General features: G+C 41.1%; 1 protein-coding gene across 1 annotated transcript; it reads left to right on the top strand.

Annotated features, from left to right (window-relative positions):
* Nucleotides 1–992: 992 nt before the first annotated feature.
* Nucleotides 993–5788, top strand: ap5s1 (adaptor related protein complex 5 subunit sigma 1). Its single transcript, XM_084915616.1, has 3 exons — nucleotides 993–1289; nucleotides 2521–2812; nucleotides 4542–5788. The coding sequence occupies exons 1-3, from the start codon at nucleotides 1108–1110 to the stop codon at nucleotides 4668–4670; spliced, it is 603 nt and encodes a 200-aa protein (XP_084771742.1). The 5' UTR covers nucleotides 993–1107; the 3' UTR covers nucleotides 4671–5788.
* The last annotated feature ends 14145 nt before the right edge of the window (nucleotides 5789–19933 follow it).

The raw sequence follows: 19933 nt of genomic DNA on the forward strand, positions 1-19933 counted from the left end.
AGGATTTCCTGCCTGATGCTAAGGAGTCTAGTTTAGTCTAGCCTAGAAATCCCTAAAATACCTACTGAGATGTTTCATTCTGGACCAACGTGGTGAACTAACATGAGTCCCTATTACCTAATAATAAAGCCAGACTGCTAACAGCCTCATGATGCTACTCTCTTCCAGCTGTTAGAGTTGTAATAATGACATACGGAGTTCTGAATGTCATAAAATCAGCAGTTCTTTTAATAAAATAAAATAAAATAAAATCCTATGAAGAGCTAGAACTATCCCCAGGTCTTGTTACACTGTGTTTCAGTTACACCAAGTAAGTTCAGGGCTGAGGGTGAAGAGGTTAACAGGATGGTGGAGTGAATGCTAACAAAGCAGAGTGAATGCTCTCTTTCTTCTTCACACACACACAGACAGACGCATGCACACACACAGAGGAGGGCCTCTCAGTGTAAAGAAGCATGACCAGCAGCAGCTGTTGGATTACCAGCTGCCTCTGTTTATCTGCTGAGACCCCGAAACCCTCTGTTCTCACTCAGCCTCTCTGCAGCCTGTCCTGTCCCTCAGTCCTGAGAGCTGTACTAGGAAGAAAGAGACTATTGAGTTAGTGAGGTATGTTGAGCTGAAAGCAGGAGTTTTTAATTTCACATGTGACCTGTTCAATAGAATGTTACGTTCAGAATTTTGGATTAAAATCTGCAAAGTACCAAATTTCTCCTGACAATATTGTCTATGATCAGTGTACTATAGACTGTCAGCTAAAGCAATGTTATTCTGGCTAAACCATTCTGATTTTACACACAGCCACCACACAGCTCCATGCTGCCGTTTAAAAACAATCATTTGTAAGTGTAAACAAACAAACAAACAAACAAACAAACAAACAAGTCTTCAAAGATACTGTATGGCTCCGAATAACACTGCTGGGAGCATATGTGGGAGTCGCTGACTGCGAGCGACCTCTGGTGGTAATATTTATGAAAAGTAACTGTGCACGAGACTGGTCAGCTGACCAACGCGGAAGTGCTTAAAATCAGCAGTGTAAACAACGATTCAGAAGAAATAAAGTAAAAAGCTCTGTTTGGATAACTTTTTCTCCCCTAGTACGACAGCATGGTTCGGTGTTTCCTCATCCACACCGTGTGCCCGGTGAGTGCTCTTTCTGCCGGGGAGAGCCGTGTTCTTTACTCCCGGGTTTTCGGTCCAGATGACGGAGTCCTGTCCGAGCGGCACCGAGAGCTCAGCCCGGAAGAAAGAAGGCTTCTGCAGAAGGAGAGGGTGACCGCAGTAGCCAGGTGGGTGTTTGTGGTTAACAGTTAAAAATAAATCATTATTCGAAGTCATTTTTTTCTGCACATCCACAGATTGGGACAGAAGTGGACACTTTAATTAAGCCCTTTTTGTGTAATTTTGCCTGTAGGAGTGAAGAGATAAGGACAGCAGACATAATTAAATTCAGTTAATCACCTTTCTGTGTTTTTGCATTACATTAACATAGTGGAAATGACTTGACAGCCCAAGGCTCTGTCCCATTACTTGAGCTTCATTCATTTTCCACCAGGTAGACAGAGAGAGTGCCCCAGGCCTGCGCAGTGGACCTGTTGTGGTAGTCTTCTGATTCCGCTTTGTGGATGCATCTGATGTACACTATTCCCTCGTGTTTACAACAGGATTCAGCAGTTCATGCAGAGACTACGGGGGGGAGAGTTTTTTTTCCCCTCCTGAATAAATGTCTCAGTCAGCTCTGATAGCTGATGTGTGTTTTCTTTTCTTGTTTGGAACTAACACCTGTCCAGATAATGACATGCAGCCTGTGTATTCTGTTGAGTGGCGTCTGTTCGTGTCCCTGCATTGCCTGTTGATGTTTGTCATATACAGTATTGTTCAAAAGGTTCTTTGAATGCTCTATTCATATCCGTCATGCAGTGTCATGAAGATCTATCCAACAGCTATCCAGCGATGAGCACAGGAGCTATGTTCAGACTCAAGAACACAGGACTACTTGTTATACAGATGGTCTGCCAGACACCGAGATGGCCTCAGTCTCAATGCTTTAAAAAAATGAATTTACCTGCCAAGAAAAAAACTGCAGAGAAGAGTACCTAGAGCCATTTTGGCTTTTGAGCAATTTTTTTTTTACTGCTAATTCTATGAAGGTAATTTAAAAAAATACTGAAAATAGCACCCTGGCTTTATTTCTAGTGATTTTTAGGATTTATTCTTGTTGATAACTCATAATAGCAGTTCTTTCACCATCAGTCATCTCTCTGTTTTCTCATATAAAGCATCCTGCTATTTTGATGGGAACACACAATGTAAAATGCCAGACAAGAATATTTTTTTTCAGTGACTCATGAATCATTGTGTGTGAGTGTGTTTTGTTTTTCTCCTGTTCCAGCCTGTAACTAGTGATTACTACTGTCAAAGACAACGGTTGTTCTAATGTTATCAGTAAAACTGGTTAAATAGCTCAAAATAAAATGAGCCCCACAGTTATTGTGACTATGATCCTTTTTGTGTCTCTAGACAAGTCCGGAGTGCTGTCTCTCTGTCCCGGGAAGCCTCAGGTCGGCTGATAGTGGAGACGATGCCGGGCGAAGAGAATCTGGCTCTGCAGGACGCCGGCTGCGGCGTGGTGCGGCTCAGAGCCGGAGACCCCTTCTCCGAGGAGACGAGCGCTCTGTGGCTGGGGGTTCAGAGTCTGGGCTTCACGCTCGTCTGTGAGCCTCACGAGAACCTGCTGCTGGCTGAGGGAACACTGCGCAACCTGACCCGCCACTGCCTGGAGCACCTGCACATGCTGGGGCAAGGGAGCGAGGTGAGCCGTGGACACACATTCTACTGCTCAAAAAAATGAAAGGAACACTTTTTAATCAGCGTACAACATCAAGTCAGTTAAGCTTCTGGGATACTGAGCTGGTCAGCTAAGTAGCAGTAGGTTGTAAATACGTTTCAGTTGCTTTGAAATTAAGAGTAGGTGCACTAGAGGAGCAACAATGAGACAAACCCCAAAACAGGTTTGACAGGTCGAGGCCCCTGACATTTTTTTCCTTCCTCATCTTTTCTGATTGTTTTCTGGTACCAGGACCCTACAGAGGTTGCACAGGTACTCCAACTCCTTCAGGATGACACATCAATATGTGCCATTGCCAGAAGGTTTGCTGTGTCTCCCAGCACAGTCTCAAGACCACACAGGAGATTCCAGCAGGCAGGTAGCTACTCTAGGAGAGCTGGACTTCTTCTAAAGTGAGCATACTCACTCTGTTGCACTAGATGTGTGTTTAATTTGGACCTGGTCTGGAGTATTCAGGATCTATTTTCACAAATACAGTTTAGATTTCATAAATATGACAGAGTTAATAATAAGTGCCCATATTACTATAGTTCAAACTTGCCAATTCCAGTTACCGTAATTTATAAATGGCTATGGTCTGGTGCGGTATGAATTTTCATATGTAAAACCCATTTAAATTGCATTAGGCTTTAAATGTTGTATTATCAGGAGTATTGTCCCTTTGACTGAGTAGTGGATGCCTGCCTGCGGGGTTGTAGCCAGCAGCAGTTTAATGAGCTTCATCTCAGTTAATTCACGTCACTGAACGAGAACTCTGGTATTGATGCCTTTTTGAGTGTCATCAGTTCAATTATCTGACAAGTAATATGGGGCCATGTGTCACTGATTGTGCTGACAGACCATGCAAGAAGTCTTTCTCTCAGTTTTGATGAATGAAGTTATGGTGTTTTATGTGTTTATGTGTTTCACAGCACTTATTTTCAGCGTCTGCGATAAACCTGCTGATAGCTTAGCGCTCTCATCGAAATATAGTTGCTTCTGGCTAATCTTGGTGTCAGCTAAAATGCTAAAAATGGGGATGTCGCAAGCTGAAGTGCAACATCGCGTTTGTTAATGCCTTCTTTTATATACTGTTTAAGGCTTTCATAGATTAAAGAAGTGTTATCTCTGATGGCTGCTTCAGTGACAAGTGTGTGAAGAACACTGAGACGTGTCATTAGCTTTGAAGTTATTCTCAACAGCGAAACTTCAAAGACCTCTTGAGCCTTTTGACTTGTACAAACCTAGTGAAGCCATGAGTCACTGACCAGCTGTTGATAAAATGTATTATTTTATTTCATTTCTCCAATTTTTCTCTTTTTCTGACAGTTATAATTGCATAAACATCTTTTCTTTACCACAAACATACAGTAGAGCACTGTGACTCATGCACCTTCTGGCTGCTGTAAAGTGCATTTGTATTCAGAAACTGTAGCGAGTGTTTGTGTCTATATGCGTCCTAAGGCATCATCAGACTGCAATCCATTAACTTAAACAGTTTACCTCCCCAAAGAAAGATGATTGTCGAACACTGGTATCGAGACTCGCAAGAGCAGCCTCTCATTACGTGCTATGAAAAATATCAATAAAGCAAAATTCAGCAGTAATGAAACTAGATTGCAGCAGCGCGCATTCTTATTACCAGCTTTTAAGCATCTCTTGATTAATCGAGAAGCCTGCTCGGGGTCATCACTTATGGCATTTTTCTCTCCAGGTCCTGCTGAAGAGCAACCGGATCGACGTCCTGCTCAGTCGCCTGCTTCCTCACGGGCAGCTGCTCTTCCTCAACCACCGCTTTGCCCAGAGTTTGGAAAAGGAAGTAGCGGCTTATATGGCCAAATAAAGCCGAGCAGCCACGGTTGCCATTTTCAGGGAGGGCGGGCTATCATTTACAGCTACTCCTAGCTATATCTGCTGGCTTCCAAGCAAACAAGCCCTCTCTCATTCACCTCCGGTGACATTTCCACGCTGGAAGACGAGGAGCGGACTACCAGCTGCTGCTGGTGCTGCTGCTGCTGTTAGAGATTGCATGATGTGTAAACACACAGAGTGGTAAATACCTGCCTCATCCACTTGCAGCTCACTCTTGGCTGTTTACTGTGTGGGTGGCTTCACTTCAAATCCTGTTTGTCAAATTGAAGAGTGGAAAGAAAAATGTGGCAGATTAAAGAGTGCAGTCGCAGAGGCCAGTTAAGACGTATTTGTCAGCATTAAAGCCTGCTGTTTATCTGATTCACCATACTCGAAATGTCACAGTGTGACCTTGAGGAGCCAGACTTGACCCTTTTTTGTGCTTTTTCAGATTTCAGTGAGTATAAATGAAATCTCGGAGTGTTATTGCCTTATAGTAACTCCTCATAAGACCTTACATTTCCTACTACTCATCGGGATAGCGAATGGGTTTTAAAAGAATGTTTTGGGAGAACAAGAACACAGTATAAATCCTCTTAAAGAAATGCACAATAAAAAGGGAAGAACAAAAGATCTAGATCTGAGTTGTTTTATGACAATTTATAGCAGAAATGCCGCAATGCCAGTGATGCTAAGGACAACGGACGGGGCAGGAAGTGAGGAGACGTTTGGATAAACTATTATGAATGAAAGCAGAAATGTTGGCATGCAGAACATGGAACAAAACATGAGGAAATGATGACAAGTAGACCTACAAACACAAACATCCTGACTCAACAAATAAAAAATGTATACCTGTGTCTTGTGAACATCTGTTGTTCCCCCCCGACTGCCTCTCCTCACATCGAGCCAGACTCTCCTGCTCCTCCTTCTGGCCTCTTAAGAGCTTCTTAAACCCCACTTTTTGTGCTGGCAACCAAAACCAGAGCGGTGTTTTTAGGTGTGTGTCTGTGTGTGTGGAGGGGAGATTGTGTGGATGCCAACATTGATTGCTTTGATCTTCTTCTTTTTTTCCCCCTGTATTAAAAATAAAACTAATTTCTTGTATTACCCAAGGCGTATGCTTTGAAACTTGTGTAGTCTGCAATCAAGGATGCGGCACATCTCCCCCACCCAAAAAAAGAAAAAAAAAAGAGGATATCAGCGAGGAGCTGGGGATTGCACCTTAAATGAGATGTAGCACACAAGAGGAGAATTTGATATGCTGAGCAAAAATTACTGAAAAAAAAGAACCACCATAAACACCTTTACACTGATCGTGGTAGTTATCCACGTGACAAGTGATTTCATGGTATGACCAGGAGAGGGCGCTGTTACTGCGACTTTCAGTGTGCCATGAAGGACGTTGGAGGGGAAATCTTACTTGGAGCTCTCTTTGTAGTGAAAGAACTTGTTAAAAGATGGATGCAGGACTGAGGGAGACTTCCACATAATTGCAAAATAAAAAGGACAAGTACAAGACAAGAAGAAGTATTACTGAAGAGTCCTTACGGAGATGACAAGAAAGCTTGCCTTAGAAAGTTGGTAAGGTGGTCATACTGAATATTAACTTTCCAGCTTGTATAAATTGTTTTTGCCTTATATATGTATATATATACATACACATATATATAGCAAAATATAAAGAAATGAGGGGCGGTACTGTATTTTATCAGTTTTGAGAATGCTCATCTTTTCATCCTGAAGCTATTATAAATAATGCCAGTGGAGACATCAGCTAAGTAAGTGTTGGTCCATCAACTTTCCAATAACAGCGTTTCTACTAATAGCGTGTAAAACACAGAAAAAGTATCTGACTCCAGGGGAACATTTTCTAAGGACAGATCCACTAAATAGAAGACGTCAAACGGAACTCAAGAGTTCTTTCAGTCAAGAAATTGTTACATTTCCCTTTTTTCCAACCAACAAAAACAGCCATATAAAGAAATACTTGAGTTGTGTAGAACTGGCCCGCACAGAGACCTGACTTCAACCCCCTCCAAAACCTTTGAGATGAGCTAGAACATTGACTGCGAGCCAGAACTCATCATCCAACATCAGTGAGCGACCTTATGAATAACTCAGAGCTGGTTCAGACAGGCAGCGCAGGTCCTCTGCTGCACTCGCATGGCCTGCTTTTCTCTCTGCGTGCAGTGCCGTGCAGACGTTTGGGCAGTAGTGCTCGTCAAAATGACTCTGAATGGCCAATAAAGATGTCCTGATTTCTAAAAGGCACCGAGTTAAAGAGGATACATTTGATTTAATATTTCACGCAAATTGCTTTTCTTTAATTTGCATCTTCCACAATTTCAACATAAAAAAGGAAAAATGGCCCACAGCAAAGATAGGTCAGCACTTAGCAGCGTGTCCTTTGGCAAGGATCACAGCATGAAGGTGCTTTCTGTAGTGCTATGAGTCTTTCAGTTCTTGTTTGGGGGGATTTACAGTTGTTGTTTGAACACAGCAGAATGCAGTGGCACCACTCTAAATCTTCATGAAGGTCTTTTGCACTCAGACTGCGCTTTTGATTTGCCTCTCTAGCGATTCTATGAGCAATTTTCTCAAAGTTTCCCAGGTCTTCCTGACCGCAGCCTGGCCTCCACCGTTCCTGTTAACTAACATTTCTTAATTGCACTTCTAACTGAGGAAACATCCATCTTCCTACTGTCTTCTTGCAGCCTTCTCCTGCTCTGGGGGAATCAATTACTCTAATTTTCCAAGTGCAGTGCAGCTGTGTTCTCTACTGATTACTTGAGCAAGGTTTGTTTAGTGTTGGAGTGTTTATAAAGCTTTAAAATGTGCTCTACCTGACCTTTATTATGAATGAATGTGATCAAGCCACAACCTCTTAAAAGTTCATTAAGCTCAGAACTATAGGGGTGCCCAAACCTTTCTATGGGTGCTCTTGTCTCACCCCCCCCCCCCCCCCCCCCCCCCCAAAAAAAAAACCCCTCCAGTCTTGCTTAGAGTGTTATCTGCATGTGAATAATATTGAATCTTTAACTTCTATGCCTTTTGTAGATCTAATCTAATGAGAGCAACACTTTTTCTTTGGAGCAATTAGCTTTAAAAGACTGGAAGTCTTGTTATTGTTCAATAACATTATTTATACAAATCCGAAGCAGGAGATTTTAAGTAGGAGACATCTTTTGACATGCACACTGTAAGAAAGAAAAAGCCCATTAAACTTAAAATATCAACTGATTTCAATTCAATACATTTTTTGATTTTTTTCTCTACTTTTGAGCGTTTTTATTGACTTTACTAATATTAACAGTTCTGGCATCTTCTTGTTCGACTAATTACAATAATTCTAGCTTTAACTTCATGCATTTCTACCTTTAAAAACAGAAATTCTTCTTGTTAGTCTGGTGAAAATTGTAATTTCTGCTGATTGTTCACAAGTCAACAACAACAGGAAATGCATCAGAATAATAAAGTTTATTTTTGTTTTTGTTGTGTTCATGATCAAATGATCAAATCTGTGGACTTTCAGGAATATTGCAGTATCAACAAAAACTATGACCCAAAATTTGAGTTTGAGTGAAAATGTATACGTCTCCTTCTTGATTTTTTTTTTAACACTTATCACACTAACATATTTAAGATAATTTAAAAAACATATTAGAAAAGATAAATAACCAGAATTTTTGGAAAGCTCAGTTCAGTTTCACTACACCCAGGCCTGATCATTGTCAGACCTGCTGAATCAAGAAATGACTTTAACAGAACCTTGTCACAAAGTGAAGCAGGCTCATAAAGCAACACACCATGCCATGATCTAAAGAAACAACTGACAAAACAAAGTCATTGACATGTTACAGGCTGGAAAGGATTCTAAAACCATTTCTAAGGCTTTGGGACTCCAGTGAAGCCCAACTGAGAACCTTTGAAAGGAGTGGCCATCTTACTGAAATTACTCTAAGAGTGATGAATGACTCACCCAGAAGGAAGAACTTAGAACAACATCTAAAGACCTCCACTTGCCAGAGTTAAGGTCAGAGCTCATGATTCAACAATAAGAAATTGTGTCCATGGGAAGAGTTCCAAGCCCAAATCCACTACTGGCCCCACAAAAAGAAAAGAAAAACATCTTGATGATCACTGAAATCTTTGGGAAAATATTCTGTGGACTGATGAAAGTCAGTTGAACTTCATACCACCAGTCAAGCATGGTGGTCTTGGTCTGCTTTGCTGCTTCAGGCCCTGGACGAGTTTCTGTAATTGATGAAACCATGAATTGTGCTCGCTACCAGAAAATCATGAAAAAGAATATCTGGATATCAGCTCAAGCCCTGAAGCTTAAGGGCACTTGGGTTATGCAGTAGGACAATGATCCAAAACACAACAGCAAGTCCTCCTCTGAAAGTCTCAAAAAGTCAAACTTGACGTCTTTGAGTGACCGAGTCAAAGTCTGGACTTAATTCCAATTGAGATGCTCCGGCATGACCTTAAACAGGCTATTCATGCTTGAAACATTTTAGTGTGACTGAATTAAAACAATTCTGCAGAGAAGAGTGGGCCACAATTTCTCCACAGTGATGTAAAAGGCTCATTAGCAGTTATCACAAATCCTTGAATGCAGCTCTTGCATGGGTGGCACAACTGAACGTCAGTGTTGTGCAAATTAATATTGCTACAAATGTGTTTTTCAGGGCATGCATACTAAAAGCAAAACTTGTACATTCACTCATGTTTTATTAACAATCAGTATGATTGGGCGCTACTGCCATGCCATGCACTCACAAGGAGGCGCAGATGCATGACGCATTTGTCAGTATGGTTTTATTTGTGGAGCAGCTAGTGGGTTTCCAGTGGCATATTTTTATTTTTGAAATGGAAAACTTTACTGAGATCAACAATTGTTAGTTTTTTTTATAGCATTAACATCTTAAATGAAAAACATTAGCATGTTTGTTGAGTCTGGTTCTTTTGAGGAAGAACAAGTCAGACTTTGTGTGTTAAAATCATAAAACTCATTCAAAGTGTTCTTAACTGTCTTTAATTGTATTCAAACTTAACTTCAGGTAGTTTCTGAGTTCTTTAAATTGTTTAGCAAATTTAGTTTACTTCATTTTATGATCTCCCAACAAAACATTTAGTTGATTCAAATGTGGAAGCTGGCCTCCATCCAGTTACTTGGCATCTTTAAAAAGTTGTGTTAAAAAACCAGGTGCAGCATAAGGACTGACAATGCAGCGCCTCACCACTAGGGGGCACTATGTAGCCAAAGACGATCCAAGCAGCTGCTCCCTGTGTTTCTTCTAATGGAAGACAAACAGTGATAGCAGAACCGGCCATAAAATCACAAATGCTACTTATTTGAAACAATTTAAAACAATATGATAGACATCAAAACAAGCAGGCGCTCAAATTGTTTTCATGTGTGTGGATCCTGTTTGTGATTACGTCTAATTAGGGAAGCTCGGAAAATCAGAAGTTGATCTTTGCCAACAAGCAGCTGTTTGATAAAATGCATGACTTGGTGTCAAGTGGAGATTAAATTTACAGTATCTGCTGCAGATATTTTAGCATGTTTGTGTGTGCGTGTATGTTGTGCTTTCAAAGCCTGTGATCGTAATGGCCTAGCTACATTTAATTACAGCACAGCTCAGTTTGAAAACAGGGACTATTAAAAAGGACATGTTACGCAGCAGAGTGTACAAATAAAAATGTGGAAGTCAGAAGGGCAAAGGAGACGCTCAGCATAATTGCACAAAAAAAAAAAATCCCAGGGACAGAAAATGCAATGATGCCACAAAATGAGCATGCGCAGGTTGTCTTGACTTTGAAAGGAGGGCGCTCTCAGGTCAAAGTTTAAATGGAGGAAGGTCATGAAGAGGTTTTTCTACTGAGTGCTACCAAAAGCCCAAGAACTCCGGCTAAACACTGCAGGCGATCGCTCCCTGATTAGCACAAGGCGCGAGCCGGCTGCTTTAATGTGTTGCTGAAATGAAAACTTCAACACTCTCTGGCTTCAATAGCACTTACAGAGGGAATAAATTGAAGGCCATTGACTGAAGTACAGAAAATTCTCATAGCTAAAAAAAACCCGGTTCTGAGAATGGCAAGCAGATGGTGAGTGGAGCAAGGTTATAAAGAAGACCCAAAGGTCAAGCTGCATGAAGCAGCAGAGCCAGTGGATCAAAGGCAAAATCTGGGTATCTGCTTTGTACACGAGCTGGACTGCACTGCTGACCCACCAAGTCAAGAAAGAAGGTGTTTCCCAGAGCACCTGATACTCTGTAGTAGCGAGCAGAGTGGCTGTCCTACACAGATTTTGACTCTTTTTACAATATTCTTATCCACTTGGCAGCTCCCTCCTGCTCTGGTTTTGTGCTCTTGCTCTCCCCTCCTGCCTTTCTTCTTCCAGCTTCCCTCATATTCACTCATCATCTGTGCGGGCTGACCAGACCAAAGCTGACATTGTCACAGCCCATCTCAGTCACTCACTCAATTTTTTCTTCTTTTGTTCTCTCCCTCCCACCGGCCTCAAGCTCCTAACAAAAAAACCCCCCAAAAAAAACAAAAAAAGATTTTCTCATTGAATTTAGAGTGTGGTCATTGAGTATGCCAACTCCTGAGTTTAAGGATTTTGCTCTTAATATTTTTTCTCCTGCCTCATTAGATGTCTCCCTGACTATTGTATGGCTCATGGCGAGAGCGCAGTGGAGAAAATGGGCTCAGCCCCAGCCAGAGATACAATATGAATTTCAATGCGATTCACTTTAGCCTCTGTCGGGGCATGCAGTGTGAAATACCTGAACGCCATGGCTTCCATTCATATACATTAGGCATCATTTCTATTCCCTTTCACGCGTACATCGCTAGAATTTCAAACGTTCCTCTGCTCCTGGGCCACAGCTAAGTGGAGTTTCTATTGGAGTGGAGGTGGAGGAATGCTCAGTGCTAACAGCTAAACGCCACTCATATTAGATGTCACAACAGATCTGCGTGATCTGTAAATTTCTGCATTCTCCGCAGAATCCGTAGGAGGGAGATTACATGTTTGAAGTGGAGTGCGTGGGTGCGCACATGCCAAGCCTGAATTAATGGCTGGAATGTAATAAACATAAATTTGTCATGATGATTTTTTTCCCCCCATAATTCTGTAAATTATACCTGGTATCATCTTTAAAAACACACACACATATGCAGAGGGAGTATCGCATTCTCTCTCATCCAGTCTATCAGGCATCACAAGTGAGACGTTCTCTCTTAGCATCTCAAATCGCGTTAGATTTCCAATTTCAAGCCCTTTATTTCATAGCTTTTTTCTCCCCAGTCTCTGAAAAAACATCTTTTCCACATTTCAACCAACATGCGCGCAAGGTGCCTGCTTTCTAAAGGTATGGTTTGTCAGAGGCAGACTTCAAACAACCCCATTAATTGAAAATATAAGTCAATTATTTCTTAATTAAGCTCCCTCTGCTGCGGGATGCCTCTGTAGGATTTCTGTTTTTGCTCATTACCAATGAAAAGGCAGCGCGTGGGTCTGCGGGGAAACAAGTCAAGTAAATAACTTCACACCAAGAAATGAAAACGGGGACTTTTATGTCGTTGATTTTTCTGCTTTCTTTTTGTGTTCTTTTTTGTTTTTCACACCAAATTGATTTGTTGATCTGTAAATAAGCTAAGCGATAAAGTAGTCTAGACTGATAAAGGCCACATGCTCCGGATGCTCTGATAGTGACTCAGAGGGGATTATATAGCAAACTGGATGCCATCTGTTTCTGCACGGGAGACGCTCTTAATATTTGTCACCACTGTTTAAATCACAGACAGAGATACTTTCACTCACTTTTCGCTTTTCTCTTAAAATCACAGCGACAGGCTGTGCACGCACGGCTCCGTATAAACTCCTAATAAGTTCCAAGAATTGTATCAAAAACACACTCGTGTCTTTATCACGCAGAAAACCTTCTGCTGCTTTACAGCTTGCAATTAGCCATTAATTGCAATTTTCAGCAGTAATGAAAATAATTTCAGCGAGGCTGGAAGCTCCTCAGCAGTATGTCTGGGATCATAATTTCAACAGCTCTGAACAAATGTGGTCACATCCACTACAGAGTACCGGCTATAAAATGTTACAGCCTCCCCAATAAATTTACATCCGGGGAATGGTTGACTCCTTTATGGTAAAATTACAGTGAGAGTGCGTGTCACTGTGTTATAGTCGGGCCTGGAGTTTTTTTAATGGGTCATGCCCCTTTATCACATTAATACTCCCCTATGTCTCCTCCCTGCTCCTCATGATGCACTTTTCTTCATTCGGATCAGAAAAAAGCTGTCTGTATTATGTTTATGTTTTAGAAATACAGCCACATACAATTCACCTTTCCTCTTTGATTTTAACTGAATATATCAGGATATCTATGAAGCAAATTCACTCAGTAAAATAAGGGAGTGCTTCAATCACAAATTGGCTTTTATTAATGAATGAAATAGTTGAAATCCTTTAATGGTACATTTTGTAATTTGTTGAGAGCAATATGGTCAATGGAAACAAAAATCACAAACGGCTTGAGGGTTTGAAATTTGAAATCACGGGCCATGTTCACTCCTGACAGTGTCACTCCTGATAAGATGATAGATCGGGTCAAGGAATTTCCTTCCAGACCTGGATCAAGACATCAGTAAGCTCCTGGACAAGTGCTATTTGATGGCTTCAGATTCACTGACACATCCCAAAGGTTCTCAGTTCGATTTAGGCCTGGAGAATGTGAAGGGCTGTCCATGGCTAATGGTATTAATATCTGTCATTTCCCGGGAACTTCCTATACACTCTTGTTGTTGTTCTCTTGAAGCAGCAGGAACTCAGGGCCCATGACACAAGCACAATTTCTGATAATGGGCGTGAGGATTTTATCGTCCATCCACAGCATCTCCAAATTCTTTCGTGCCTGTCACACGTGGGCCGTGGCTAGGGGACCTGCAAGTTCTGATGTACTGTGGTGAATGCCAATTGAGCTGCCAAGCCCTGGTGTGTGAGCACAGGTCCCATCAAAGGATGCTGAGTCTTGTGCTGTGCTCATGGAATCTGTTTTAGAGTGTTTGGTCAGAAACATGCACATAGGTCGCTGGACATCTTAGCAGCGCTCCTGCACAGAACTGGGTTTTACCTGTATGGCTCTCCTCGTGTAACAGCCTGTATCCTGTTATGTCCTCCATATTGCTGCACATGTATGACATCCTGGAGGAGCTGGACTATCTGTGCAACCTGACCTTTGGGCTGCAGGCACCATCTCATGCCAGCAGTGATAAGGACACTAACAAAACAACACAACTGAAGAAATGGGGAAAAAGATTCACACTTGTTAATGCTTTCTAACTGGAAAAATGGATTTCCACAATACTGTGATTAAACAAGTGTTTTCTTAACTTTTGTTGAGCAATGTGGTTTTCAGTTAAGCGCGTAAAGCAACGTTTATTGATTTTTGGCCACTAGGGGGCAGAAGACCTTAGAAAAAAGCTCTGACAAGGCTCTAAAGTTCTTACTGGCCACATGTTAGCAAAGAACTGCGTATTCACACAGTTGTTCCCAGTTTGTGGTCGTTGTCATGTTACTACTTATCACAAATGTCAAAATTATTTAAAAAAAAACTAGCTGAGGATTTAATTCTTAATCTTATCTATAAAGCAGCTCAGATTGTTAATTTTTAACCACAGCTTGTTATTCTGCTTTTGCCAGCTTATGTTTAATTGACTTAATGCCATGTGGCCCTATAGGCAAGCATTACATATTTAATTTAATACAGATTTACTGACAGTAATACCATTCAAAATACGCATCATTTACTGTTAAATGAACTAATTTAACTTATATTTAATTTAAAAAATGATTAATTGAGATTTAAAATGATAACTTGGAAACTTTAACTCTTTCTCCCATAAAGACTAGATATCACCATCTCCCAGCGCCCTTAGAGACAGGTTTTGACATCTCATTATATCAATAAGGACAGGGTTTGATTAGACTAGGTACCAGGTTCTTCCAAGGGTCGCCCCAGTAATCTGTAAACGCAGAGACTACCCTCACTAACTTCTGCACACCCGTGTGATAGAAGCTGTTCAGTTTAGAAAAGAGAAACAAAGGTTACCAGTGGAAACCCTGTCTGGAGCCTTGCTTTGCTTCTGAGCACCACTTGAGTTGTGCTTGTCATGCTAAAATATTTAACTGGGCCTTTCCCAAAATCATGTTTCTGATCTTCTGAGATAAAATGTACCAGTAAATAACTCGAGCAATTTTGCACCCATTTAAAATATGACTCTGTGCATGTCTTAAGAGCCTCATCCTTACGTTGGTTCACCACAGCTTTGAATTCAACCGCACAGTGCTCGTGGCACGTGAGAGCCTGGAGATGGGCAATGCCTCATTATGACTGCTTTCCAAGTTAAATGGAGAAGATGTATTATTCATTTTTGGAAAATCCCCTGTGAGTGAGACCCAACAGGAAAACAGGAAGTGTGGGAGGTTTTCTCTCTGCCAGCCATTAACCAATTGGTTGATACACCCAGTTCTGCATTCGGAACCCAGGAGAAGCCGTGCAGCATTCGCTCACATAAATTACAGGATGTCCAGGAGGCCTCATCAAACGAGCTGGCTTTTCTTCGGTCTTGATAATAGCATCTCTCCTTTGCCAGACTCTAGTGTTTTTTACTTTCCATTCAATTATAATGGCATTTAATACAAACTCAAACTGCAGCCTAATTCAGCATCTGGATTCTGTATCAGCTCAGTGTCTCATTTCAAAGCAATGCACCCTTCTTCTGCTGATTTAGAGGACATACTGGCGGGTCTTTTAGACTCCCCGGCATGCTACACTCCATTGTCCACTGATAAGTTGTTTAATGAAGCATCCTGGAGAGCCTAATCAACTCGCAGTAGTTGAGATTTATAACAAAACCACATTGTATGTACAAGGACTTGTGATGCACGATGAGACACTGATGAAGACGTAACACTGAAATGTTTGTCTGTGGGCATTCTTGCACTTTATCACTTTTTTTGCAGTCTGGTGAGCTGCAATAGATGTTTTGAGGTTTTTTTTTTGCCTCTTCTGCTGTCATTTGATATGACTCTGGTAAATATATCACCTAAACTAGACAAATGAAAACCCAGTCCCAGTCGGAAACAATGCAAATGTATCTTGTTAGCACTCTGAACAATTTGTTGATCACAGTAAATTCATTTTACGTTTTCATTAACACTTAGAAATTTCACAGCGCAGGTAAACTGTCACAACATATGTTGTAAACCTGTGGTTTTAATGTTTCCGTGTGGATGGTTTGATAAGCATTATGGCACATGTGTGAAACAAACTTGTCTCTGTATAAAGTTGCCTGATGAGACATTAGTTTTTACATTTCTGGACTCGTTTTAGGAGGATAAAATCGCATAATACAAATACACCGCATGAGTTCAAGGGGGGCAAAGTGTATAATAACGTATGTGCTTGTACTTGCAAACTAAACACACAGAACTACTGTGAGAATAAACACTAATTCCCTTTGCATTTTATGCGATTCACTGCATAAGGCAGTTGCACAATGCATCTTCGGGTGTGCATAGTAATACAGTTTTAAAGAGGGAATTGCAATTAGAGAGAGGGGGGGGGGGGAAGTGGGTCACTTGTGACACCAGGGATGTGCAGCAGAAAGCACTATGTGCTTGTCATGTCATCTCTCACTAAGCTGCAGTCACTCAGGAGCGGCCCCAGTGTCAGTGATGTCAGTTTGGGCAGGTTGGATCCACTCTAAAAGCAAGCCTGTCCAATTTTCTCCTTACTGGCCATTATCCCTCACAGAAAGAGCCTCTAATATGTTGCAATACAGCTGTCACAAGGACTGGGCTCATATAAGGAGATTAGATTAACTGGATATAGGAATGTTGTCAATGTAACATTTTTTGAAACACCGTGTGTAGGTAGTAAAGCTATTTTAGACCATCATATATGCCTTGAAGGCGATGTTAGGATACTGAAGGATAAATGGTAGAATCCCTATTCTGTAATGGCAGCCTAATAATTACCTGTGTGTGTGGGTAGCTGTGTTGTTGTCACCTATTTGATATTTAAAGCACTTTGAAAAGATCTTTGAAAATAGCTGTGACCTCATTTGAACACATCACACGTTACACTTTTGACTGATGCCTTTTTTCAGCTCTGGCTGGAGTCCAGCCATGTATATGTATAATTTACTGCAAACCAACAAGGTGTATGCATGCAAGGGTTGGAGGAGACCCATAATTTCTACCAGCGATAATCTCCGGAGACACGTCCACATTCGTTGGCACACTTACGTGAATGACACATACAAAGGCCTCTGTGTTATTTACTGAACAATTATTTGCTGTGGATTTTCTCGAACATGGAAATTAGGCTGTTTTTTTTAATCCTTCTAATAACTTTGCATGTACATGCCAAAGTATGCAAGAAGATTAGCATTTTTCGCAATCCTTGCCAAATTTTACCCATGTGTTTTCCAATTTGAGTCTCAGGCAACACAAAAGCAGCAGCATATTTGGGGTATTTCAGTTAAATAGTGTCAAATAAAAGACTAAAATATTTATAAATTAAAAGCTAAATGGTACCCTGAGGTGTGATTAGTGGTGTTATTAGTGGGTATGTTGTATAGTTTACGATGTTACAGTTGCAGTGTTTTGTTCCCGTTGGGAGCAGAAGATGAAGCTGTACACAATGTCAGGGGCAGCTCAAAGGCTCTTAGCAGTCGTGGTTAGGTGGTACTCCTGGTGGAGCTGGCCTTTTACCCATCCTTTCTAAAAGGTGACATTTTTTACCATATCTTTGCAGTGAATGACTTCGGATACAATCTTGCTCTGATCTATTTTATTCATGTTTCTGTCACTACAGGGGCCCTGCTATGGGTAAAGGTTAGGAAGTGTAAAAAACAGTTGTTCTTCCCATTCCATCTGAACTCCAGAAGTTTTCTCACAGTCCTTTGTGACTACCTGTCCTGTTTTAAGGTTTCCAGAGGTTGTCCGTCCTCCACTCCATGTCTCTAGAGAGTCGCAATTAATTTTTTCTCTCCCATCTCTGTTTAGCTACTTTTATCCCTTGCCTTATCCCGCCTTGATCCTTTATCGGTTTCAACAGTTAGAGAGCTGCCCACTCCCCAGAGTCCTCCTCTCTTACCTGGAAAGCTCTGGCTTCAAACTGTGAAGAGAGGCTTATTGATTTTCAAAAAGTTTGCTGAAATACAAATATTTATGCATCATTACCTAATGCTAATGCGATTGCAGCGTATATCTTCAAGGATTTGCTTTTCCTCGTCCCGATCTTTGTGAAATAATAGTTTCCCCTCCCAGAGGGGCTTTTGGAACACCAATGAGACTTTTTGTTTTGTTGGAACAAAACTGATATTTCTGATCTAGCGCGGCTGTTATAGCCACTGTGACAGTGGAGGAATGATGATCAGGTAAGCTATGTTTTCACTGTTTTTTTTTCTTTCGTAAAATTGTTTCCCCTGCAGCGAGGATGGATTTATATGTACCTACAATGAGGGTGGCATGCATCAACCCCAAATTACCTTGTCCTGCCCAGGATAGAAAGCAATATTTAATAACTAGCTGGTCTTTACTCTCAGTGCTAATGAGGGAAATTTCTGTCCACGGCTTTCCAACTGTCACAGCTCATTACAGCAGGTTTCAAAGCTATACCTGCCTGAAGTCTGATGTCTTTTCAGACTGGACCTTTTTTCATTGTTGACTCATTCTCAAAGAGTATAGGTAGTCAGGTGATTGCCACATTAAAAACCTCGAGAGACCCTGCAGCTCCAATTCAAACATTTTCTGTTGTATTGATGACTAATGTTAATTTCTTTAATTACAGAAACTAAAGCCACATGTCGTTTGTGCTGATTTTCGTTTAGCTTTTGGTTCACTTTGCCCTCGGGCATCTATAAAGGTGAATGCATCTAAACATTTTTATTTCAAAGAATCCTTGTTTGAGTAAACTGACGACCTCTGAGAGAAACGATTGAGCCCAAGCGTCCACACCAATCCAGATCATGGTAAAAGTAGAGTTTCGGTGTTTTAGTGCGTGCTGACACAAGCTTCAGCTGTCCCAGAAAATGAATTATGGGAATAATTCTGTGTTCCTGCAGCTCAGCCTCATTCAGCAAGCTGGGGCGCAGCAACACCTTTCATCCTAACCTCCCTAATGAAATTACAGACTTGCCCTATTTTCTAATTTTATTACTGAGATCATGTATGTACAGTTCACTGCCCCTAAAGTAGGAAGTCCCATAATGAAGAAGAAAGAAACGTCTGCCATTCAACTTCAGTGTAAGTCATGGTGGACTAGGTTGGTAAAAACAACCCAAACTTTGGTGGTAAAATGAGGCCAGAACAAATGAAGTTAGTAATGTGCAGGGAGAGCCTTTAGTCGCCGAGGATAGATGGATATAGGTGCAAGAAGGTGGTTGGTTTAGAACAGATGAGAAAAAGAGCGCAGAAAGGAAGTAGGACTGCTGGGCGAAGTGTTCTCTAGGGGTTGTGACACCTGAGGCGACTCGACGCCGGGTAAAAGAAAATGAAATGAAGCTGAGCTGAGTGTGGGCTTGACAGACATTGTTCAAGTTGTGGTGAAAAGAGAAATGGGTTTCTGTGGCTCTAGTAGTATCCACTGGTCACTGAGGGTGCCAATAGAGAGAACTTGTTAAAATGATGAAAATATGAGAATGCTGTATTTCCTCAGTTTGCTCTGCAACACATACACACGAATCGTGAATAAAAGGCTGCTGAAATATGTTTGCATATTGTGTTTTGTATATTTAACACATGTGCTTGCAGCGCGCTGACCTGTATGCACATTAGAGGTGGGCGGATTGATCCAAATGTCGACGCTGGTATTTGTATGGGATCAATACTACCGTGATCGATCCTCTGTTTTTATCCTCTAAGTTCATTATGCAGCCCACTGAATTGTGTTACGTTTTTTTTCTTGGAAATGAAAAAAATATAACTGAAACATGCGCTATGAAAAATGTCTGAACCTTTTTGTGTTGACTGTCTCTATTTTAGCATATTTAAACAACAGAAGTTTCCCCAAAGTGCTTTAAAAACAGGCACATTTACAAAAAAACAAAACGAGTGATTTGTTGCATTTACTAATTATTGTTGAAAGTAAAAATCACAGTGATTTAGTGGTCATTAAAATGTGTTCAGAATTTGCAAACTAATAATGATTCATCTCA

This window comes from Perissodus microlepis, chromosome 19, assembly GCF_051167445.1.
Source record: "Perissodus microlepis isolate ML-2025 ecotype Zambia chromosome 19, ASM5116744v1, whole genome shotgun sequence".
Lineage (NCBI taxonomy): Eukaryota > Metazoa > Chordata > Actinopteri > Cichliformes > Cichlidae > Perissodus > Perissodus microlepis.